Source organism: Chiloscyllium plagiosum, unplaced genomic scaffold (assembly GCF_037043375.1).
Source record: "Chiloscyllium plagiosum isolate Xiang-an unplaced genomic scaffold, Cpla_swu_hap1 HiC_scaffold_12, whole genome shotgun sequence".
Classification (NCBI taxonomy): domain Eukaryota; kingdom Metazoa; phylum Chordata; class Chondrichthyes; order Orectolobiformes; family Hemiscylliidae; genus Chiloscyllium; species Chiloscyllium plagiosum.
In genome coordinates this window covers 83,049,886-83,074,945 of record NW_028270150.1, presented here as the reverse complement: position 1 = coordinate 83,074,945, position 25,060 = coordinate 83,049,886, and the positions used below count along the sequence as shown (strand labels likewise).

The following is a 25,060-nucleotide window of genomic DNA, read 5'->3' as shown; positions in this document are numbered from 1 at the left end:
AAACTCCACATAGTCAGTCGCCTGAGGCGGGAATTGAACCCAGGTCTCTGGCGCTGTGAGGCAGCAGTGCTAACCACTGTGCCACCATGTTTGCTCATTGTCTTTTCTTCCAATCTATCTGCTCAGTCCACTTCAGCTAACTCTACGATTCATTTAATTCCCTTAAGTTAAATACAGTTGTTTCAACACAGGAATATTAAATTCTATCACTACTACGATCTCTACTTTAGGGGGTCATTCACTCGGAGGTAAATTTACTAAACCAACCTCAATACCAGATGCAGGATAACCTGTTACCTGGTTAGCTCCATTACACATTGTTCTAGGAAACTATCCCTAATGCACTCTATGAATTTACCGTTGAAGCTACCCTTTCCAACTTGAGTGACCCAATCAACATGAAGATTCAAATTATTGACCTATTCTTTTCAAATGCTTCTATTATTTATTTATGTGACCTCAATGTAAAACTGATCATAATGTGATGAAATTTTATACTGCATTTGAGAGTGAAACACAAGTCTGAATGGGTATGAAGGATGAATTGGATGAGGTGCATTGGTAAGTTTGATTGAAAGGTACAATGGTGGGCACTTATTTTTTAATTCTCTATATACCTACACTGCTTTGAAAACAAAAGCTGCTTATGAAAAGAAAATCATAATGTAGCTAACTAAAGAGTTTAAAGATAATATTAGGTTAAGAGAAGAGCCTTATTACCAAAATGTTAGGAGTGAAAGAATTTTAGATATTGCCTAAAGATGAGAAAAACATTGATAGCTATAAAATAGATAAGCATAAACTAGCCATACTGTATAAATATATTGTATGATAAATATTTTGTGCTCAATAAGTGTCATTTTGTGCCCAATAAGTGTTTCCTGTTGGCAGGTGGGATTAGATTAGGGGTGGCACGGTGGCTCAGTGGTTAGCATTGCTGCCTCACAGCGCCAGGGCCCCAGGTTCGATTTCGGTTTTGGGTGACTGTCTGTGTGGAGTTTGCATATTCTCCCAGTATCTGCGTGAGTTTCCTCCGGGTGCTCCGGTTTCCTCCCACAGTCCAAAGATGTGCAAGTCAGGTGAATTGGCCATGCTAAATTGCCCGTAGTGTTAGGTACATGAGTACAGGGGAATGGGTCTGGGTGGGTTACTCTTCAGAGAGTCGGCGTGGACTGGTTGTGCCGAAGGGCCTGTTTCCACACTGTAGGGAATCTAATCTAATTAGGTTAGGATATCTGGTCGGCATGGACAAGTTGGACTGAAGGGTCTGTTTCCATGCTATACATTTCTATGACTATGTACCCTTTCCTACCATATGGTTACTGTTTGGGAGTATATACACAATACTCCTGACAATCTTTTCTTTCCCTTGCTGTTACCTATCTCCACCCAAATGAACTGCACATCATCCAAGCCTAGGTCATCTCTTACAAAAGTTCTGACTTTTGATTTTTTTTGTGGGGGGGGGGGGGGAGAAAGAAAGAAAAAGAAAGAGAGCAAGCAAGCGAGTGTGGGGGACAGACAACGGGAAGAGTGGTGACAGTGAAAAGGAAGGAGAGAAGGAAGGAAATTGAAAGAGGAGTTAGAAAGGGTGAGGGAGGAGGGATTAGAAAACGCAGAGGAGAGGAGGAAGAGAGGTAAGAGACAGAAGGGAGTAAAAGAGAGGAGAGATAGGGAAGACAGCAAGTGGAGGGAGGTTGAGAGAAGGCTGAAGTTCATTTTTTAAAACATCATCACTAAGGATAATTGCCCACTAGATGGCACACCTCTAAAGTTATTTCCCAATTTGTGTCAGTAGCAATTAAATTGTGAAAACAACAAATCTATTATTCATTTCCTTGTCTTCTAACATAAGTTTACGACTGATTACTTATTCACTTACAGAGGAACCTCGATTATCCGAATACCAATTATCCAAAACTCTGATTAGCCAAAGGAGATCTCAAGATCCCAATCGAAACATTACATCAAAGAAGTGTTTCCAACAGTGATCGCATCTTTTGTTTACAATGATTAAACAGGTACCATCTCCAAATGACTGACCTTCTGCCTTCTCCCTCTCCCCACACTTTCCTGGAGTTCTACAGAGGGGTGCACCCTAAACCCCCCTTCTCCAGATAATCTCCAACATTGTCTTGTACAGGGCAAACGTGGAACCTGTCAAAAGTTGCAGTAACAATTTGTGTGGCTTTGGCTGTGCGCGGCGCTATTTGGAGACTTACCCCACAAAGACAGCTGCAACAGCGGCAGCTGTCTTGTTGTTGGTGTACAGTCCAGCTGCCCCGGAGAGGGGGCGGGGCGCACGGGGTGGGGGGACGGTGTTGAGGGCGGGGCTCGCACAGTGTGTTCTTGAGGGTGGGGGCGCGGTGTTGGACAGGGGCAGATTTTAAAAACTCTAGTCCCAGAGAAAAGGCATTTAATTGATTAACTGAATAATTGATTATCCAAACGAAATAGTGCCCACTCATCTCGCTCAGATAATAGAGGTCCCCCTGTACAACTTTCAAATTGTTTTAGCTGCTGTTCTGCAGGCTCACAAAATCAAATTGGAGAAAATAGAAAACAGGAACTAAGCACAAATAAGATTAGTAGCTTGAACTCAAGATCACATGAGATGACCCTACATTCTCCCTTTACACAGATGAATTTCTGACAAGTAGTTAATTTTGACAAAAATGTTAAACTTTGCTATTTTTTATAAATTAATGGAAAAGAATTTGATAATTTGCAAATCCTTTTATCAAAATATATTAAGTTAACCATTAAACATTACAGACTACCAAGTTTAGAGAACATGTACAATTTCTGAAGTTCTGATTATTTGCTGCTACCTTTTAGTAAACTTTAACAGGAGATTGTCCAGATTTGATGCAGTTATTTTGATCAAAAGGCTTGCTCAGTTGCAGTAAGTATATTTCACATGGATTTGAACTTCATCAAATTAGAATAATTTATAACCAATAAATATTACCTGACAATGGCTTGACAGTTGGAGCTGAAGGGGGCGGAGGCTTCTTGGGTCGCTAAGGAAAAAAAAAGTTAATATCAATAAGCACATAATCAGTTTAAGATCCCAATACACACTGTCAAAAAAAAAACAGTAGACAATAACTTGGCAGAACCAAACAAATCCAGCCAGTACTGATTGTGTAACATCCTGACTAGATCAGCCTTTCTATTTAAAAATGGCACATCAGATAGCATAGAAATGCTCAACGCGGTTTCAGTACAAAATAGTTTCAATTGGGATAAAACGAAAACTCAGAAGCATATAATTCATCTTCTGCATTTTATAAACATAGCACAGTGACAACACTGCAGAATGATTGCACCGTGCATATAGTTAGTGGCTAATTTTTAAAACTTCATATGTCTACAGATTAGTTTATAATAGGATCGCTGAAGTTCAGTAACCAACTTTATTTTACTGGAGGCCATTTGAATAAACAGCTGAACTAACAGAGTCCCACACATGTTCCCTGGCTAACTGATTTTATCCAGATAGAGCACGCTGGGTCTCTCCAACATTCAGACAACACGTGTGAAAATGCACAGTTCCAGCTCGGAGCTAGATCGAAATTTATTCCATTATGTTAATATTACAAATCTCTATTGACTACCAATTTAGATTAGATTAGGCTGCCTCAATCCAGTTGCTATGCGCAGTATTAAGCAGCCAAAATCAGTATATATTTTTTTTCTCTCTCTCTCTCCTTTACAAATAAATGTGAAATCAATTCTAAACTGGTCCCTTACTTTGAGGGTGGGTTGGTGTGTGGGGGTGGATTTATTTTAAAGCTGATTGAACCTAGCCTCCCTTCAACAGCACAATGTGTTGGAACTTGAGCACTTGTAATACGTCAATCTAATGAACCACTTATTCACTAAAAGAAAAGAAACAGTAAGCAAAAAATCCAAGCAACTCATTCACAAACAAAAATCACATATTATGCTAATCAGCCATCCATTCCACACAAAACATCCATACTCCTTCCCCTACCTAGCCTGACAATCCAAAGTTGGAGTCAACACAAAGTTTTGGGAAAACAAACGCTTCAGGTTAAAGAAATGGAATTTCTGGGTCTCATTTGAAATGAGCTTCATGTTTTGCTTTTATTTTCCTCTATAACCCCACAACCTGTTGCAGCTAACAGCACCCAAAAACAGGAAACTAGGCAGATCACGGCTCAAAAGCAAATAGTTTTCTTTGTTGCACTTTTCAGCACCATATACAAATGTTAGAAACACAAATACAAAAAAATTGTAGCACTGGAGAAGCCATTCAGCCAATTGTGTCTGTTATAGCCAATAAAGAGTTACCAAGGCTGAACATACCTTCCAGTTTTTGCCAACAGTCCTATAGGTTACAGCACTTCAAATGTATATTGCAGGTTTCTAAAAAACGTAATGGTGTTCCTTACATGGCCATCCTTTCAAAGTGTGCCAGAAGCACCAGCTGGATGAAAGTTCTTTCTGTCTCTCCCTTGCAGATATCTTCCAACCAACCTGTTCAGAGATGTTACCACACACCTCTGGAATAGGTGATACTTGAACCCAGACATCCTGACTCAAAGGTAGGGACATTATGACTGTCACAAGAGCTCTAGCATCTTCCTTCTAATCTTTCTACTAATCCTTTTATATTAATATACAATGACCCCTCTACTTTTGAGAATAGATGCTCTCCATCCATTCTTTCTAAATCCCTCAATTTTATAAATCTCAATTAAATTTCCCTTCAGCCTCCTGTTCAAAAAAGATTCCAGCCTATGCAATCTGCCCTTGCAGCTAAAATATTTTAATTCCATTAAGGCCCTTGTAGACTTGGTCTGTATATTCTTGTGTGCAATTCCATTCTTCCTGTAATGTGGTGACCAGAATTATAAGGTGTGCTATAATTTTGCCTCACTAATGTTTTATACAATACTGGCATAAACCTCTTTCTCTCATATTCTTTGCCTCAGTTAGTAAAGCAAATGGATACTGTCTGTAAGATGTAAGCGCAGAGGTAGGATATTAGCCCATTGAGTCCACCCCATCATTCAATGATATCAGGGCTTATCTGATAAACCTCAACTCCTATTTCCTACCTTTGACTCATAACCCTTGATGCCCTTACTTGTTAAAAATCTGTCTATTTCAGCCTGGAATATACTTAATGACCCAGACTCTACAATAAAGAATTACACAGACTTACCACTTCAGAGAAAAAAAAATCCTCATCTCTGTCTTAAATGGGCAGTCCCTCATCTGCAATAATGCCCTCTGGTTCTAGATTTTCTTACAAGGAGGACTCCTCCTCAACGACCCTATCAAGCACCCTAAAAATCTTACATGTTCAATAAGGTCTCCTCTTGCATTCATTGCAGTCTAGGAGAATAAGTCCAAAAAAACTCAAGCCCTCCTCATAAGGCAGTCCCTGCATACCTGATACCAGCCTAGAGAATCTTCTCTGGACTGCCTCCAATCTTTCCTTGGATAAGGGGCCCAAACATTTTCACAGTATCCCAGCTTATGGTCTGATCAGTGCCCTGTATAATTTTAGCAAGATGTTCCTATTTTATACTCCATTGCCTTTAAATATTTCATTTGCCTTCCCGATTACCAGCTGAACTTAGAAGTTAGTTTAATAGGTTTCATGCACAATGACATTTAATTCCTCTGATCTGTAACTTATTGCAGTCTTTCATCGCTTCAGCTCTTCCATTCTTCCTGCCAAAATACATAACCCTCACTTTCCCATATTAGATATCATTTGCCAAGCTTTTGCCCACACACTTAATCTATCTATATCCCTATTTAGACTCATTAGGCCATCCTCACTACTTGTGTTCTCAAATATTTTTGTATAATCCACAAGTTTGGCAACAGTACACTCACTTCCATCATCTGAGCCTTACAATATATATATTGTAAATAACTGCAGGCAGAGCACACATCTCTGTGGCATTCTACTAGTTACAGATCTGGATAGCACACTCTTTATCCTTAGTCTTGGTCTTCTATTTAGCCAATACTCTATTCAGATATCCTTTTCCTAACATCATGGCCTTTATCTTATTAAGTAGCTTTATGTGTTGTACCTTAACAAATCCAAACATCCATCTACTTACTCGCTCAAAATATTTCCCTTTTTACATCTCGTGATTGTGACTCTCCAGAGTAATTCCCACATGAAAAACACGTCAGCTCAAATAAGCTATCCAGTTAGTATTTTCTTGCATCCTTCTTTGCCAAACATGCATTTCCCTGTTGTATTGATTCAGATGCTATTTTCATTTCCTTTCTATTTATGTCCACTGCTTTTCCTTTGTCGTTTTTCTTGGATTTTGGACATCTGGGTTCTGCAGAGAGCCCTTGTTTTTCCTTCCTTTTGACACCTAATTCCTATTCACTGAAGTAGCATTGGGTAAGGTTGGATTCAGTAAATCGTTAAAGCTTTAGGGCCATAGCCTTCAGTGTCTCCATGTTTCCAATGATCACAGTTCCTGACAGCACTAAATTATCAGTTGTAATATAAATTCAAGTCCAGTTTTACTGCATTGTAAATTATTAAAAGCACTGTGGAGAATTAGAAATGATCAAATATTTAACTTTTCTTAATATGCAGGAAGAATACAATCAAATTAAGAAAATCAGCAAATTGCTTAGAGACTTTATTATACTAGCATATTTGCACACCCCACCCCTGAATCTCATTTCAAGAACTGCTTAAGACTCAGTTTCTTGCCAAGAAAATACCACTTTCCAAGTACAGTCTCAGCAGACTTAAGAGAACAGATGGTGCTGTACCGTATAATAATTAATTCAACATGCTGTGCTCTTTTGGGTATAAATTAAGTTGCACATTTTCATAAGCCTGATGCCTTTAAAAAGCAGAGGAAGAATGCTAGTTCAAAGTTACAAAGTGGCATAAAGGTACTTACCTCTTTTTCAAAGTCAGGTGGCAGAAGCTTCACAAAGTTATCTGGAAAAACGCCCCGTTTACCATTGATTTCTCCTTCCCACCATCCAGCATCTGCACATTCCTACAGGAAAATAAATAACTAGATCTAGCAATTTTCCCAGCATTCACAATTATAATGTAGTATTCTCAACCATCTCAGAATGAATTTTACTCCCAACCGCCACCACCAATTGCTGCTTTCGGCAGCCTGTGAGGTCAGTGATTGTACTCATCAACGATTTTAAACTTCATGTCACAATGGTCCACACTTCACCTGAAAAGCATTTCCCATGAGAGCTAGACACAGCAGCAGTAAATGGTGTATGGGAATGGCACAGGCTAAAGTATAGTCAGTTAATGGATTGGAAACCTGAGGACCGTACTGTGGGTGAACTGTGAATGATATTTTCAATGATGGGAGAATGGGAATGGAAACAAAGGATTCTCATTAGGGCAGAGAAAACTTCCTCAAGTAATATATTTCATGTAGCTTTTGAGGTAGAGACAAAACATTATTGTCAAAGGCATGGGACATATATTTGAGCATGGGTTACAATATTTGATGATGGGGGGGTGGTAGGTGGAAACAATGCAACCAAAGTAGAGAGCACAATCATTAAGGAACAAATGACTTCTTCCTTTACTGAGTCCGAGCTCAAGGAAAGATTTAGAAATGTTGGTGCAAACCAAGTTTAGGATGATGTACTTTCTGAGAATTACCCCAGAAACCAAGCTCGCTGTCCTTTGTGCAAATATTTTGCACTGTTTTTGACATGTAAACTCCAACTACAAAAACTCTTGGTTTTGACCAAGACTCCCAATTTAGAATGTGACATCGATATGTAACCAGAATGGAGTTCAGAATCCAAGGAGACAGATGAAGTCTATTGAAAGTGACAATAACCTGAAACTTGACCTTACCTTTTGCAAAAATGTTGGAAATCAGTTATATCAAACTATCAGTGGGTTATTGCAATAATGGTTGGTATGAAGGAAGTGTGAGCGTTATCACTAATATTATTGCTAACTCATTGAAATTGCACAAATAACCATTAATGGTAGAATCAGAATTTCTTTCCTCTGCTGATTTTCCCCTGTGTGAATCACTCTCCTTCACATTTCCCTCTTCTCCACCCTCTTACAGCAAAAAATAGCCTCCTAGGTCTTAGTACCTGTGCACTAACATTCTTAGCCATATGGGATTTGAGTGAATGCAGGAACATTCTTCCAAGGCATGGAATTATATTGTGAGATCAAACAGGTCATATGGTCAGAATACAATTTAATCAAATCTCCAGGCATACCTCCAACCAACCTTGCAGTAAGATCTATATTGGAAGAAATATATACTAAAATACATCCAATTAGCCTTCCCATATTTATAGATACTAAGAACTGAAGTCTTAACCAAACCCAGTGGAATAACCGACAAGAGATTCTAAAACGGTGGACTGAGTGTAGCATGGGTATTGCAGCTGCTCCCAAGATTCAGGTTTATTTCTAATTTTACTTCTAATTTTCTTAGAGTCATGAATAAGAAATGTTTGGAGGGATATGGGCCAAGCACAGGCAGGTAGGACTAGTTTAGTTTGGGGTTATGGTCAGCTCGGACTGGTTGGACCAAAGGATCTGTTTCTATGCTGTAGGACTATGACTCTAAAGAAATAGGGCTTTCAATTATTCACATTTAACTTCTGCAATTTACATTTTTTTTTGGAGATTCACATTTTCAATTTGCATTACTTGAAATGCAATGTGGGAGAACGCATGTTAAATCTATTGTAATTTTTATTACAATCAATTGCTGGCAATACACAGACATCTTGGAACCATCTTCAGTAGTCTTCCTTACACCTCAATTCTTCACAGTAACCTGCATTTGTGCAAAATTCACTTTCTGCATAGTGATTTTGTCACCAATACTTCTTTGTCAAGTTTTATATTCTACAGAATTTGGTTATTATCGGGTTGCTCTGATTTCAAACAGGAATACTTATTGGAACAAACAAAAAAAGTCAAGAACTAAAAAAAAACGTAACTATACACTTTCTGGCATCTGTAATCTCCAAAACCTTTCACACGCATTCTTAGACCACTGCTAAAGTTTATAATTATTTTATCCAATTTAATAAATTCCACAACTTCAGAAGAATGGTCAATTTCTGATATCCACTCTAAATTTCAACAATTTCAGTTGGTGATGATCTGAGTTCCTGCAAGTGTCTTTCACATCTAAGACTAGAGTGCTCTGGTATTTTGTCTAGTATCATGCGTTAGCTGTGAGTTAGTTGATAACATTCATGTCTCCAAGTCAGAAGTTTGTGGGTTAAAGTCCCATGTCAGCAAATGAGCTTAAAAGCCAAGGCAGAGAAAGACCTACCCTGTTGGAGTTGCTTTCAGTTGAGACATCAAGGCCCCATCTTCCTCAAGTGTATTTAAGAGATCTAATTTCTCTGTTTGAAGAGAAAGGGCTTAATCCTAGTGTACCAGCTAACATTATCCCTTAGTTGAGAATGTGGTGCTGGAAAAGCACAGCATGAGTAGGAAAATCAACGTTTCAGGCATAAGCCTGATATAGCCCTTCCTGATGAAGGGCTTAAGCCCGAAACATCGATTCTCCTGCTCCCCTGATGCTGCGCTTTTCGAGCATCACACACTCTACTCTGATCTCAAGCATCTGCAGTCCTCACTTTCTCCTAACATTTTCCCTTAATTAACATCACTAAACACAGATTTTACCTTGTCATTCTCATTCTGGTGCTTGGGGAACCTAATTATATACAATTTGGCTGGTGTGTTTCCTACATTAGAATAGCATCTACAATTGGAGAATATTCAGTAGCTGCCAAGTATTTTGAGACATCAGTTGGTTACAAAAGGTGCAAAATAAATGCAAATCTGTCTTTTTGGAAATTGTCCATGATTGACTAGGAGAAAGTGAGGACTGCAGATGCTGGAGTACCAGAGTTGAAAAATGTGGCGCTGGAAAAACACAGCAGGCCAGGCTGCATCCGAGGAGCAGGAGAATCGGATGCTGCCTGGCCTGCTGTGTTTTTCCAGCACCACATTTTTCAACAAAAATTGTCCATGATTGCCTATTTTGTATTGTGACTGCATCAATGGCTGTAGCTGTCCATTGATTAATTCAAGGATTAGCTCATTCACCTTTCAATGCTGTGACCTCGAGTGTCCTTGGCCCTTCCTCCAGTCACTTACCCAGAAAATTCCAAATCAACCTATGGCACTCAATTGTGACTAGTCCTAGGGAGCAATTTATAGGTGACAGATCTAAAATCTGTCCTGATTAGGAATCAAAACTTACTTTCCTCTTGTTTTATACTCTTTACTTATGAACATGTTACCAATTAGCTAAAAACTAAACATTTTTAGTTTCAGTTCCTGCCTTCTTTCTTAACTTCTAAATGTTGAATTCATTCCAGTTACACTTGAAACCATCTCATTCCTCTTAACTGCAACTATACCTGCAACTACTTCACTTGGAAGTCGCCACTGATGATGTTACCTAGCCAGGTAATGAAACGTCTGGATATCAAACCTACAACTCAGCGAGCAAAGCTACACCCTAAACCTCAACCTCAGCTACAAACCTTCACAAACCTTGCATGCAATATACCAATCATTGGCATCCAGTTGCAGCATTACAATCAGAACTGCAGTTTTTTTAAGGCTGACATTACCATATACTATACAGATAACATCAGGAATAGCAGATGAGGGGACAACTATAAGAAGGGGGGCAGTCAACACAGGACTGAGGGTGTTGTACATAAACGCACGCAGTATATGAAAGAAGGTAAATGAACTTGTAGCCCAGACTGAAAGGGGCAGGTACAATGTTGCTAGTATCACAGAAACATGGCTGAAAGGGGATCATGGCTGGTAACTAAATAAACAAGGACACACGTCTTATTGAAAGGACAGGCTGATGAGTAGGAGGTGCAGTTGCCTGGTTAGTAAGAAATAAAATTAAATTGATAGCAAGAAGAGATATTGAGTTGGAAGGTGTAGAATCTCTGTGGGCAGAGTTGGGGAACTACAAAAGGGAAAATAGACCCTGACAGGAGATGTGGGCTTACTAGCAGTAGTCAGGATGTGGGGATGAAAGTAAATCAGGAAGTAAAAAAGGCATGTAAGAAAGGCACAATTACAATAACCATGAGGGACTTCAATATGCAGATTGGTGGCAGATCCCAAGAAAAGGGAACAGGCAATTCTGGAGTTGATGATGCATAATGGGAGCAGACTTTATTAGGGAGCTTAAGGTGAAGCAACTCCTAATTGGCAGTGACAATAATATGATAGAATTTACCCTGCAGTTTGAGGAGGAGCAGCTGAAATCAGGTGTAACAGCATTACAATTGAGTAAAGGTAACTACAAAGACACGAGAGAAGAGCTGGCTAGAATTGATTGGAGGGGGAGAAGACTATGGATCTGCAATGGCAGGAGTATCTATGGGTAATTTGAGAGGCATAGTAGAAATTCACCCCAAGGAAGAAGAAACATACTAAAGGGCAACCAAAAAGGAAAAGCATAGAATTGGAAGAAGCTTAGTGGGAAACCAAATGATTAGGAAAACTTTAAAAACTCACAGAAGGTAACTTAAAAAAAAGGCAATAAGGGAGATGATGATGAAATATGAGAGTGAGCCAGCTTGCAATGTTAAAGAAGACAGTAAGAGATTTTTTCAGCTATCTGAAAGGTGAGCAAGAGGCAAGAGTGGACATTGGACCACTGGAAAATGAGGCCAGAAATGTCATAATGGGGAACAAAGGATCGGCAGAGGAACCAAAATGGTATTTTGCATCATTTTCACCATGGAAGACACCAGCAGCATACTAGAACTTCAAGAGAGGCAAGGGGCAGAGGTCAGTATAGTGGCCATCACTAAGGAGAAAGTGGTAGGGAAGCTGAAAGATCTGGAGGTGGATAAATAACCTGGACCAGATGGGCTACACCCCATGTTCTGAAGGTGACAGCTGAGGAGATTGTTCAGGTATTGATGGTAATCTTTCAGGGAAGATCCCAGAGGACTGAAAAAAAAACAATGCTTGAAACAAATTGCCCTGTTTAAGAAGGGAGAGAAGCAGAAGATAGGAAACTATAGGCTAGTTGACCTGATCTTGGTCATTGTTAAGATTTTACACAGTCTATTAAGTATGAGATTGCAGAGTACTTGGAAATGCATGGTGAAGTAGAGCTGAGTCAGCACAGCTTCATCAAGGTGGGGTCATGCTTGTCAAATCTGTAAGAGTTCTTTGAGGAAGTAACAAACAAGTTAGACAAAGGAAAGCCAATGGACATGAGCTATTTGGATTTCCTGAAGGTCTTTGACAAGGTGCCACACAGAAAGCTACTAAATAGGAGTCCTTGGTTTTGAGGCGAAGTGCTGGCATCAATAAAGGATTGCCTGACTGACAGAAGGCAGAGAGCGAGGAATAAAACTATCGTTTTCAGGATGGCAGTCGTGGATTAGTAGAGTTCTGTAGGAGGCTGTGTTGGGACCATAACTATTCACATTATAAATTAACGACCTGGATGAAGGAACAGAGGGCATTGTTGCTAGGTTTACAGAAGACAGACAGGTGGAGGGGCAGGCGGTGTTAAGAAAGTGTGGAGGCTGCATAAGAATATGGACAGGCTAAGCAAGTGAGCAAAAAAGTGACAGATCAAATACAGTGTGGGAAATTGTGAGGTTATGTACTTTAAGAAGAATAAAGACATAGACTATTTTCTAAACGAGAAAATACTTTACAATTTTGAAGCACATGGAATCTTTAGAGTCTTAGTTCAGGATTCTCAATGTTAACATACAGATTCAATGGCAGCTAGGAGGGCAATTACAATGTTAGCATTCATTTTGAGAGGATTAGAATACAAGAGTAGAAATGGACTGGAGATGCTGTACATGGATCAAGTCGTGGATTTGTTCACCGAGCCAGCGTGCTTTTCTGCAAATGTTTTGATGCCTCGCGACATCATTAGTGCGTTTTTGATAAGGTGTTGGTGGTCTGTCCCGCCTGGTATTTATACACCTGTTTGTTGGTACTTCTGGTTCTGTATCCGAGTGGCTTGTATACAGGGTCCAGATCAATGGGTCTATTAATCGAGTTCCGGTTGGAGTGCCAGGCTTCAAGGAGTTCTCTAGCTGGTCTTTGTTTTGCCTGTGGTAGGATGGTTATTTGTCCCAGTTGAATTTGTGTTCTTTGTCATCTATGTGGTTGGAAATGAGAGTGCTGATCGTGAGCTGATGTTCGTGCACTTGTATGGTCAATTTTCTTCCTATTTGTCTTATGTAGTGTTTGTCAGAGTCTTTTCAGGGTAGCTTGTAGATATCGTTCGTCCTGTTAGATGAGTGTGTTGGGTCTTTAACCTTTATGAGGAGCTGGTGGAAGGTGTGTACTAGTTTATGCACCACTAAGATTCCCAGGGGTCTGAGTAGTTGGGTAGTTATCTCTGATATGTTTTTGATATGTATGGTGTGGCTGCTATTGTGTCCGTTGTATAGTTTTCTCTTCTTTGTGTTTGTCCCATAAGTACTAGAGGATAGTGTTCTTGGGGTACTCGTTCCATTTAATCTTTGAATAAGTGTTCCTGTTCTGCATTCTGGAGTTCATAGGAGTACATGAACATCAGCTCGTCATTGCCAGACAACCAGCAATCTCATTTCCAACACACAGACAATGAAGGTCACAAATTCAACTAGGACAACATAACCATCCTAGCACAGGCAAAACAGAGACACCTCAGAGAATTCTTTGAAGCCTGGCACTCCAACCAGTACCAGATATACAAACCACTCAGATATGGAACCAGAAATGGCAACAAACAAAGATATATAAATGCGACGCTGGATAGACCACAAGCACCTCATTAAAAATGCACTGTATGAGGTCACCTAGCGAAGCAATGAAATGTTTGCAGAAAAACACACTGGTTCGGTGACTGAATCCACGACTTCATCCACAACCTGAACTACTAATCTTCTCAAGAACTGTAAAAGGATCTGCTCAGACCACATTTGGAATGCTGTGAAAAGTTTTACACCCCATATCTAGTGATGGATATGTTGGCATTGGAGGGAGTTCAGAGGAGTTTTATAAGAATAATCCTGGGGCTGAGGGACCTGTCATATGAGGAGCAGTAGAGAACTCTGGGTCTGAGTTTAGAAGGATGAGGAGTAATCGGATTGAAACTTAGAGAATACTGAGAGGACCAAGTCGTGTGGAAATGAAAATGATGCATCTACTAGGAGAGACTAGGACCAAGCACATAGCATAAAAGTGACATCGTTTAGAACTCAGATGAGGAGGAATTTCTTCAGGCAGAGAATGGTTAATCTATGGAACTCAATGACCCCGAAAGCTGTGCAGGCCAAGTCACTGAGTGTACTTTTGACAGAGTTAGATAGGTTCTTGATTAGAAAGGGGGTCAAGGGTTACAAGGCGGCAAGAGAATCGGGTTGAAAAGCATATCAGCCATGACTGAATGGCAGCACAGACATGTTGGGCTGAATAATATAATTCTAATTCTATTGTGCTTTATGGTCTTATAACTTCGTAAAATTGCTCTTAGTTACACATTAATTAGATATTTTAATTGCTTTGCTATACTATCTACACATTGATAATACCAAATCGATTTTGCCCAGCTTTATTTCATTATCTCTGTACTCATTTAATCCTGCTCATCTTGTTTTTTTTTAAAAAATCCTTGTGGTATGGGTGACAGTCCAACAATTATTACCACCTACTCAGGACAGTGACAGAATGTGCATTCTTCTTGATCTCTACATTCTGTATCATTAAGATACTCATTGTAGTGATTTGACAAAAAGAGAATGGCTTGTTAGCTCACTTTATAGCCCATTTTAAAGTTAACCAATTGGATGTATGTTTGGACATTCAAATAGGTCAAGATCGTTTACAGGGTTGATTTCCTAACTTCGACAGCAAAAATGAAATTTGTTGATTTTCTGCAGTCACCTTTACACATCCCATTTTGTTAAATTTCTAGATCTTTAAAAAACTCAATTCAAATTTACAAACTTCAATGGTGGAATTTGAACTCACATTCTCTGACAAATTAATCCAAGCCTCTGGATTACCAGTCCAGTAACCATTTTATAAAGCAATTACAATAGTTTTTTTTGGTGTAGTGGTAGTGTCCCTGCTCTGGGCCAAAAGATCTAGGTTTAAGTCCCAATTCAGGATGTGATGACCCTGGAGATAGGTCATAACAGGTGGATCAAAAATCAGAGTGCTCATGTGGCACAGTTGTAGGCATAGATTCAAGTTCCACCTACTCCAGAGGTGTGCCATAACACATCTGAACTGATTGATTGGAGATCATTTAAGCAATTAAATAAAATATTTTAATGCTGTTCAATCCCACTAATTCTAATTTCATAAGGATAATGGCCAACAAGGAATGCACTTGTAGCTAATTGGAAATTCAGGTATGACACAAATAGTAAATCAGAAACAGAATAACCGATATGGTCATGAAGCAGGTAAGCTCAATGGTCTCCATCATTAATAGCTCATGCATTCACATTAACATTTTAGTTTCATGTTAGCAAAGCTGAAGATTATAGAACAAAGACAGAAACGGAGAAACAACTATTTAGACTTGACTGGATGCATAGTATTGCTGATACAGTTTTGTTGCCAGTGTGTTACAACCCACTGGAAACTTAAAGCTGTTTAATTAATGGATAATGCCCTGTTGAAAAACATGGATGCGGAAGCTTAACATTGTGAACATGACAACACGCTTCACTTCCATCGCTTTAGTTGCAAGTCATCTTTGCAGCAGATGGAAATGTCAAGAAATTCTCTAATGTATTCCATATCTGATATTTAAAAAATCATTAATATAGGGTTGGGAGTATACCATTAAGCCCCTCAAGTCTTTTTGACCATTCAAATAAATCATGACAGATATATAACCATTCATACAAATGAACAATCTGACAGGCAATATATAGCCACCTTTGACCCATTTCCCCTAATACCTGAAGGTTTAAGAATATTTCCCCACAGATGCTGCCTAACCTGCTGAGCGCTTCTGGTATTATCTGTTTTTATTTTTGGATTATCATCAGTTGTGTTGATAACTGACAAAAAAATTAAATATTAATTTTGTTGCAAATCAGGAAAAGGTACTTGTTGTAGTACTACATAATCTAGCTAGTGTTATAGCAAATGCTAAATTAGATTTAAATGAATCTAGTGATCTATTATAAGTTACTTTACTGGAATATGGTTTCTCCACAGTGACACTCAAACTAAGATAAAAGTCTCACCAAATGGCTAATTCTTTTAGATGGACGGGAGCACAGAAATTAAACTTTTGAAGTAATCATGCATCTTGAAAATATAGAAGTCTTTTAATTGTTTACAATGCTAATTATTCGAGAAATGTCATGAGATTCTGTTAAAAAGAAATTAATCTAAAGAGAAAGCACATGAGAATAAATATTTTTGTCACAGTAAATACAAAATAACTAAAGACTTCTTTTAATAAAAGGGCAATACTGCTCAAATGCTCTTTAAATACTCTTCATGCTTAAATTACAGTTCTAAAGTAAACAGTTTCATTGCTATCCAAAACCATAACAGTAAAACCTCATTGAAACTATTCTAAAGGCAAATAAATCTTTTGAATCATTTCACCAGCTGCATGAAAATCTAGATTCAGATGCAGCTAGGGGAAATACTAAAACTGTTGAATTGCAAACATTCCTTATTTGCAGGCAATTGAAGAAATTGTGGCTGTAACATATGCATCAGTTGATGCCTTACAATATTGAAAATTGAAGATCTTGCTAAGTACAATGCTCTATAGCACTGTGGAATGCAGATGTATTTCACCTGTGACTATCCCCATCTCAAATTGGTATGTAGGTGGTGTTGGCCTTTCAGGGGAGCTTTAGCAGTGACCCTCAGATTTCTGGTACCATGACTGGCTCAACTGTAATGAGGGTTATATGTCAGGTTCCAAGCAATCAATTGTAATTAGGAGCTTTCCAGTCTGGGGCACAGATAGGCGTTTCTGTGGTCATCAGAAAGACACCAGGATAGTGTGTTGCCTCCCTGGTGCCAGGTCAAGGATGTCTCGGAGAGGGTGCAGAATAATCTGAAAGGGGAGAATGGCCAGCAGGAAGTCATTGTGCTTGTTGATAGCAACAACATAGGTAGGGAAAGGGATGAAGTTCTGCAAACTTAATGTGGGAGACCAGGCAGGTCGTTAAAAAGTATGTCCTTGAGGGGTAGTGATATCAGGACTACTATCAGAACCATGTGATATTGGGAGGAGAAATAGAACAATAGAGTAGATGAATGTGTGGCTAAGGAGCTGATGCAGGGAGCAAGGATTCAAATTTTTGGACCACCGATCTCTTCAAGAGTAGAAAAGACCTGTATAAGAGGGATGGGCTCCTCCTAAATTGAAAAGGACCAACATACTTGAGGAGTGCAGCAAACAAGGTAAGACTGATAAAGTAAACTGGATTTACTTCAATGCAAGAGGCTTGACAGGTAAGGCTGATGAACTAAACGCATGGTTGGAAACATGGGACTGGGATATCATAGCTATTATATAAACGTGGCTCAGGGATGGACAGCTTAATGTTCCAGGGTATATTTGCTATAGGAAGGATAGAAAAGGGACAAGAGCAGGAGAGGTATTTTTGGTCAGGGATAACAGTACCTGGGGGGGACATTCCTGGGAGATCATCCAGTCAAGTTATATGGGTAGAACTGTGAAATAAGAAAACGAAGATCACTTTGCTGGGATTGTATCATAGGCCCCCCTCTACTCAGCAAGAAATTGAGAAGCAAATATGTAAAGAGAGCTCAGATACCTGTAAGGAAAATAGGGTCATAATAGTAGGGGATTTTAACTTTCTAGACGTAGACTCGGACTGTCACAGTGTTAAGGGTCTGGATGGGGACGAATTTGTTAAGTGTGTCCAAGAAAACTTTCATATTCAATATGTATTTACAAGAGAAGGAGCAATACGTGATCTTTTGTTGGGAAGGAAGACAGGTCAAGTTATGGAGGTGGGGGAGCTCTTTGGGACAAGTGATCACAATTCTATTAGTTTTAAAAGAGTTATGGAAAAGAATAGAACTGATCAAAAAGTCAAAGTTCTAAATTGGAGTAAGGCCAATTTTGACAGTGAGAGACAAGAACTTTTAAAAGTTGATTGGGCGAGGCTACTTGCAGGTAAAGGGATGGTTGAGAAATGGAAGGCCTTTAAAAATAAGATAACGAGAGGTAGTTTTGGGTAGATAAATAAGGGTAGATAAATTCCAAGGACCTGAACACATGTTTTTGAGAACTCCATGGGAAGCTGGGAAGGCATTGCTGAGCCCCTTGCGGAGACATTTGTGTCATCAACAGTCACGGGTGAGGTGCTGAAAACTGGAGGTTGTCTAATGTGGTACCATTATTTAAGAAAGGCTATAAGGAAAAGACAGTGAACGATAGACCAGTGGACTTATGTCAGTGGTGGGCAAGTTGTTAGAGGGGATTGTGAGGGACAGGATTTACCAACATTTGGAAAGGCAAGGACTAATTAGGGATAGTTAGTATGGCTTTATGCATGGGAAGTCAGGTCTCACTAACTTGATTGAGTTTTCTGAAGAGGTGACAAAGAAGATTGATGAAGGCAGCATGGGAGACATTGTTTATATGGAGGAGAAAGTGAGGTCTGCAGATGCTGGAGATCAGAGCTGAAAATGTGTTGCTGGAAAAGCGCAGCAGGTCAGGCAGCATCCAGGGAACAGGAGAATCGACGTTTCGGGCATAAGCCCTTCTTCAGGAATGAGGAAAGTGTGTCCAGCAGGCTAAGATAAAAGGTAGGGAGGAGGGACTTGGGGGAGGGGCGTCGGAAATGTGATAGGTGGAAAGAGGTCAAGGTGAGGGTGATAGGTCAGACTGGGGTGGGGGCGGAGAGGTCAGGAAGAAGATTGCAGGTGAGGAAGGCGGTGCTGAGTTCAATGGATTTGACTGAGACAAGGTGGGGGGAGGGGAAATGAAGAAACTGGTGAAATCAGAGTTCATCCCTTGTGGTTGGAGGGTTCCTTGGCGGAAGATGAGGCGCTTTTCCTCCAACCGTCGTGTTGTTGTGGTCTGGCGATGGAAGAGTCCAAAGACCTGCATATCCTTGGTGGAGTGGGAGGGGGAGTTGAAGTGTTGAGCCACAGGGTGGTTGGTCCGGGTGTCCCAGAGGTGTTCTCTGAAACGCTCCGCAAGTAGGCGGCCTGTCTCCCCAATATAGAGGAGGCCACATCGGGTGCAGAGGATGCAATAGATGATGTGTGTGGAGGTGCAGGTGAATCTGTGGCGGATATGGAAGTTTCCTTTGGGGCCTTGGAGGGAGGTGAGGGGGAGGGGTGGGCTCAAGTCTTGCACCTCCTGCGGTTGCAGGGGAAGGTGCCGGGAGTGGAGGTTGGGTTGGTGGGGGGTGTGGATCTGACAAGGGAGTCACGGAGGGAGTCGTCTTTACGGAACACTGATAGGGGAGGGGAGGGAAATATATCCTTGGTGGTGGGGTCCGTTTGGAGGTGGCGGAAATGATATGGACTTCAGCAAAGCATGCAACAAGATTCCACATGGTAGACTGATTGGGAAGGTTAGATCCAGGGGAACTAACCAACTGGATACAAAATTGGGTTGAAGGTAGAAGACAGAGGGTTGCTTTTCAGACTGGAAGCCTGTGACAAGCAGCGTGTCACAAGGATCAGTGCTGGGTACTGCTTTTCATCCTTGGCATAAATGATTTGGATGTGAATATAGGAGGTATGGTTACTGGGTCTACAGATGACATCAAAATAGGTGGTGTAGTGGACAGTGAAGAAGATTGTCTCATAGTTCAATCTGAAGTTCATCAGATAGGCCAATAGGCTGAGGAATGACAGGTGGAGTTTAATTTAGATAAATTTAAGATGTGGCATTTTGGTAAGGCCAACCAGGGTAGGACTTATACAGTAGGGCAGTTAATGGTAGGGTTTTGGAGAATGTTGTCAAACAAAGAAATCAAGAGGTACAGCTCCATAGTTCCTTGAAAATGGAGTTACAGGTAAGGACAGCATTTGGCACACTTGCCTTCATTGGTGAGAATGCCAAGTATAGGAGTTGGGATGTCAAGTTGCAGTTGTACAGGGCATTGGTGAGCCCACTTTTAGAACACTGCAAATAATTCTGGACACCCTTCTCTAGGAAAGATGTTGTGTAAGTTGAAAGGGTTCAGAAAAGGTTTACAAGCATGTTGCAGGGACTGGAAAGTTTATAAAGGAGGCTGAATAGGCTGGGGCTTTTTTCCCCTGAAGTGCCAGAGGCTGACGGGTGACCTTATAGAAGTTTATAAAGTCATAAGGGGCATGGATAGGGTGAATAATTAAGGTCTTCTTCCTAGGGAGGGGGAGTCCAAGACTAGAGGGCATAGGGTTTAAGGTGAGAGGGGAAAGATTAAAAAAAAACTGAGAGATAACTTTGTCAAGCAGAGGATAATGAGTGTATGGAATGAGCTGCCAGACAAGTTGTGGAGGTGGGAGCAATTACAACATTTAAAAGGCATCCGGACAGGCGTACAAGTAGGAAGGTTTCAGAAGGATATGGGCCTAATGCTGGCAAATACAACTAGGTCAGATTGGGATGTCTGGTTTGCATGGACAAATTGAACTGAGGGGTTGGATTCTGTGCTGTATAACTCTGATACTGTACAATTAAACCTGAAATTAATTTAATTGGATATAAAATGGAACATTATTATAATTATGAAATGTTGTTAAATCAACATACGTTAGAATCAGTTATCTGTTCTCTCCCTTGAACCATAAAAGTTAGGTTAACTTTTCAAGAAATTTGGTAGTTTTTCAATAAATCACATTTGTCTATGGCCTTTAAACAATTAAATGATTTGAGCAATATGAAAATACAGCGCTCCTTGTAGTAATTCATTTGCATATCTTAGTAAAGAAAGGATTTTTCAATTTTTAATTTTTCAATAAATCACGTGTCTACAGTCTTTAGTCAATAAAATGATTTGAGGAATATGAAACAATAAAACTCTCTGCAGTAATTCACTTGCATATTTTCAAGAAAGGATATGTAAATTATTTGAATATTTTCTATACAAAATATGCAACTAAACTATCGTCATACCTTATTTATAATAATTACAATCTCTCCTTCTCGGATTGTCAACTCATCTTCATTCTGTGCTTCATATGGGAACAGTACTTTGCAATATTCCTTACCTGAAACCAAACAAGCATAACCAAACTAGTCAACGATCAGCATCTTATACTGCTGAGGTAAATAACTTCAGTTTTTAACATTTTCAAACTTGAATATTTTAGTCCAGTTGCAATTTATGACTGATGATAATCACCGAGTCCCTTTTCCAGGTCAAAACTGAAGAAGCCACACTGGTAAATTAATTCCAAATGAAATAGTCTGTTGCACTTGTGTGATATTTTATTTTGCCGTATATAATTCATCACAATGACTGAGTGAAAGGAGTTCATGTACATCTTTAGTTATGTCAGTGAAAGCAACGGGCTACACACCTAATACCACCCAGGATTTAGGATAGCATGTGCCTCACAGGGACCCAGGTTCGATGCCACCCTCAGGCAAGTGCAGTGTGCATGCTCCTCGTGTCTGCGTGGGTTTCCTCCAAGTGCTCCAGTTTCGATCCCACAGTCCAAGATGTGCAGGTTAGATGGATTGGCTATGCTGAATTGCCCATAGTGTCCATGGGTTTGCAGACGGGATGGATTAGCCATGGGAAGTTCAGGGGTACAGGGATAGGGTAGGGGTGAAGGTCTGGGTGGGAGGGCCAGTGTGAATTCGATGGGCTAAGTGGCCTGCTCCATCACTGTAGGGATGCGATAATTTTATATATATTACTGGAACTTAACATTTTAATTTTACATCAAATTGCAATTTTCAATATATACACCAGTCTGGTTGTAAGTTTGCCCACTGAGCTGGTAGATTTGTTCTCAGACATTTCATCACTATGCGAGGTAACATCATCAGTGAGCCACCGATGAAGCACTGGTGTTCTGTCCCACTATTATGTGTCTTAATCTGTTGTGTCTGGTGATATCACTTCTGGTTCTTTTTCTGAGAGATTGGTAAATGGGGTCCAAATTGATGTGTTTGATAATGGAGTTCCTGTTTGAATGCCAGGCCTCTAGAATTCCCGTGCATGCCTTTGTTTAGCCTGTCCCAGGATGGATGTATTGTTCCAGTCAAACTGGTGTTCCTCTTCATCTGTATGGATACTTGTGATAGTTGGTCATGTCTTCTGGTGGTTTATTGGTGCTCAAGTATCCTGCAGAGTAGTTTCCTGCCCATCTATGTAATGTTTGTTGTAGCCCTTGCCGGGTATTTTGTATGCAACATTCATTCTGCTGGATGTTGGTACAGGGGCCTTTAAATTCATCAGGAGCTGTTTCAGTGTGATGGTAGGTTTGTGGGCTACCATGATGCCTAGGGGATGGAGTAGATGGGCGTCATCTCAGAGATGTCTTTAATTTATGGCAGGGTGGCTAGAGTATCTGGGTATGTTGACTTTTCTTATTTAGGTCTGTGTGTAGGAATCCTTGGACTGCACTCATCGAGTACCCGTTGTTCCTGAATACATTGTATAGGTATTTTTCCTCAGCTTCTCATAGTTCCTGGGTGCTGCAAAGTGTTGTGGCTCATTTAAAGAATGTCCGGATACAGCTCCATTTGTAGGTGTTGGGATGATTGTTCCGGTGAGTGAGTATCTGGTCAGTGTGTGTGGCTTTCCCGTAAACATTGGGATGCAGCTCTCCATTGGCTTTTTGTTCCACTGTGACATTTAGGAAGGGGATTCTGTTGTTCTCTTCCTCTTTGGTGAACTTTATACCAGTAAGGATGTTGTTTGCGCGTTTGTGGGTTTCTTCTAATTTGTTGCATTTCATGATGACAAAGGTGTCATCCACATAGCGGACCCAAAGTTTGGGCTGGATCATGGGAAGGGCTGTTCGTTCGAACCTTTGCATAACTGCTTCTACCAAGAGTCCTGATATTGGTGATCCCATAGGCATCCCATTGATTTGTTTGTAGATCTTGTTGTTAAAGGTGAAGTGGGTTGAGGCACATGTCTTCTCGTTTGAGGATGCTGTCCTTGCTGATAGAGTTGGTGCTCTCAGGTATGTGTGTCCTTGGTTTGTCTAGCAGCGAGTGTTTCTTTGGCTCAGGTGACGTTTATTGATCTGAATAGGGCTGTCATGTCAAAGGAAACCATGACCTCATCATCCTCTATCTTGGTGTCTTTGATGAAGTTAAGGAATTCCTGGGTGGAGTAGCTTCAGTCTTCGACTGGTGTTTCAGTTTGTGTTGCAGTCCCTTTGCTAATCTCTATGTCGGTGAACCGGAAGGTGAGACTATGGGTCTGAGGGGAAGCCTTATTTATGTACCTTTGGTAATCCGTAGAAACTGGGTGTGTTGGATCCTCCAGGTTTCATTCTTTGGAGGTCTGTTTTGTTGATTTCACCTGTCTTGCTAAGTTTCTTCAGGGTTACTGTGATACGTTTTTCTCACTGTGGAGTCGGGTCCATTACCACCTGTTGGTAAGTATCGATACACACAGACGAAGAGGGACACCAGTTCGACTGGGACAATACATCCATCCTGAGACAGCCTAAACAAACACACGTACAAGAATTCCGAGATGCTTTGCATTCAAACTGGAACTCCATTAACAAATATCGATTTGGACCCCATTTACCAACCCCTCAGAAAAAGAGCCAGAAGTGATATCACCCACTACAACAGACCATGAGGACCATTTAGTCCAGAGGAATGATTTGACTAATTAATCTTATATCAACAATGGGAGGAGAAATGAACTGGGGCTTGATATGTGGGAATGTCTATCTCAAATTACACTCAATTTTAGTTTTTGTTGATAGCAAGAACTGCACAAAGTTAGAATTTCACATTACCATTTCACTATTACTCGTGTATGCATGTTCACCAACTTTAAGCTGCTCTAAGTATCTGCTTTTAATAAGCGTAATTTGTATAACACAGCAAATATTAATGTAATAGACTTAAAAATCATCAACACAAACAAAATTATACCACAGGCACTGCTGTTGAAAGGCAAGTCAACAAAGGTCAAAAGTCAAGTTAGGAAATCTGAGCACTTCCATAAATTAATTTATAATTCAATGTTCGAAGCTGCTTTGCCAACTAGCCTATACAAAATTATATGTAAGCAGCCAACATTTGGAAAATCTATTCTGTTTAGTTTTGATGGTTTTGGATTCTCAGTGAAGCTAAACTTACTGTGTAATTTAGGTGTTAAGACCTAATCTGGCTCAGAGATAAAAAGCATAAAAGAGCAGTTACTTAAGTGAGCCTTGCTCCACTTTGTCCAGTGTTATAGTGAACACTAACATTAGGTTCAAGTTGTATTGATATTGATAAGTCTAGTGATAGGGGAATTGGAGAATTCATTTATATTGCAAATGTAACTTTTGGGGTAGTGTGTTCCACTATTGCACTCTCTCAGATGATGCATCCGAGGAGGAGAGTCAGAGTTCCTAATGAAGGGTGGCCGCTCCTCAGATGCTGCATGTCTTGCTGTGTTTTTCCAGCGCCACCCTTTTTGACACCGACTCTCTGGCATCTGCAGTTCTCATTCTCCTGGTCTCAGCTGAAGATCAGGCAAGGGTTTTACAAGTAGAAACTAAGATAAAGTTACTATCTTTCTTAAAATTTGCAACTTTACATACCATCAGCGAAAACTAAGAGGAATCAGTATATTTTGTTTTGTGTTTAATTTTAGAAGCTACTCAAAAAAAGCATGTTATTTCACTAGTACTCACCCTTCGGTCTGATGTCTGATTCAGACTTTGTTGGCTCCTGAGAAGTCACAGTTGAAGCTAACTTTTTTCCGGAAGTCTAAAACAAACAGTGCAATAAATTATATGATTGGCAGCATTTGCTCTTCCTACCTGAACAATACTTCTACATCCTTGACTTCACAAATAAATGGTTACAACATGATATCCAGAGATAAATGCCAAGCATACGGT

At 40.1% G+C, this 25,060-nt stretch overlaps 1 protein-coding gene across 3 annotated transcripts in view; it reads right to left on the bottom strand.

The window, feature by feature from the left end:
- sh3kbp1 (SH3-domain kinase binding protein 1) overlaps positions 1–25,060 on the bottom strand; it is a 176,625-nt gene that overhangs the window by 41,782 nt on the left and 109,783 nt on the right. For all 3 annotated transcript variants that reach the window (XM_087992992.1, XM_043700471.2, XM_043700472.2), the window contains exons 7-10: positions 24,851–24,926; positions 21,141–21,235; positions 6,927–7,028; positions 2,972–3,023 (exon numbers count right to left, since the gene is read on the bottom strand). In XM_087992992.1, the coding sequence (XP_087849118.1) occupies positions 2,972–3,023; positions 6,927–7,028; positions 21,141–21,235; positions 24,851–24,926 (325 nt within the window). The remainder of the gene's footprint in view (positions 1–2,971; positions 3,024–6,926; positions 7,029–21,140; positions 21,236–24,850; positions 24,927–25,060) is intronic.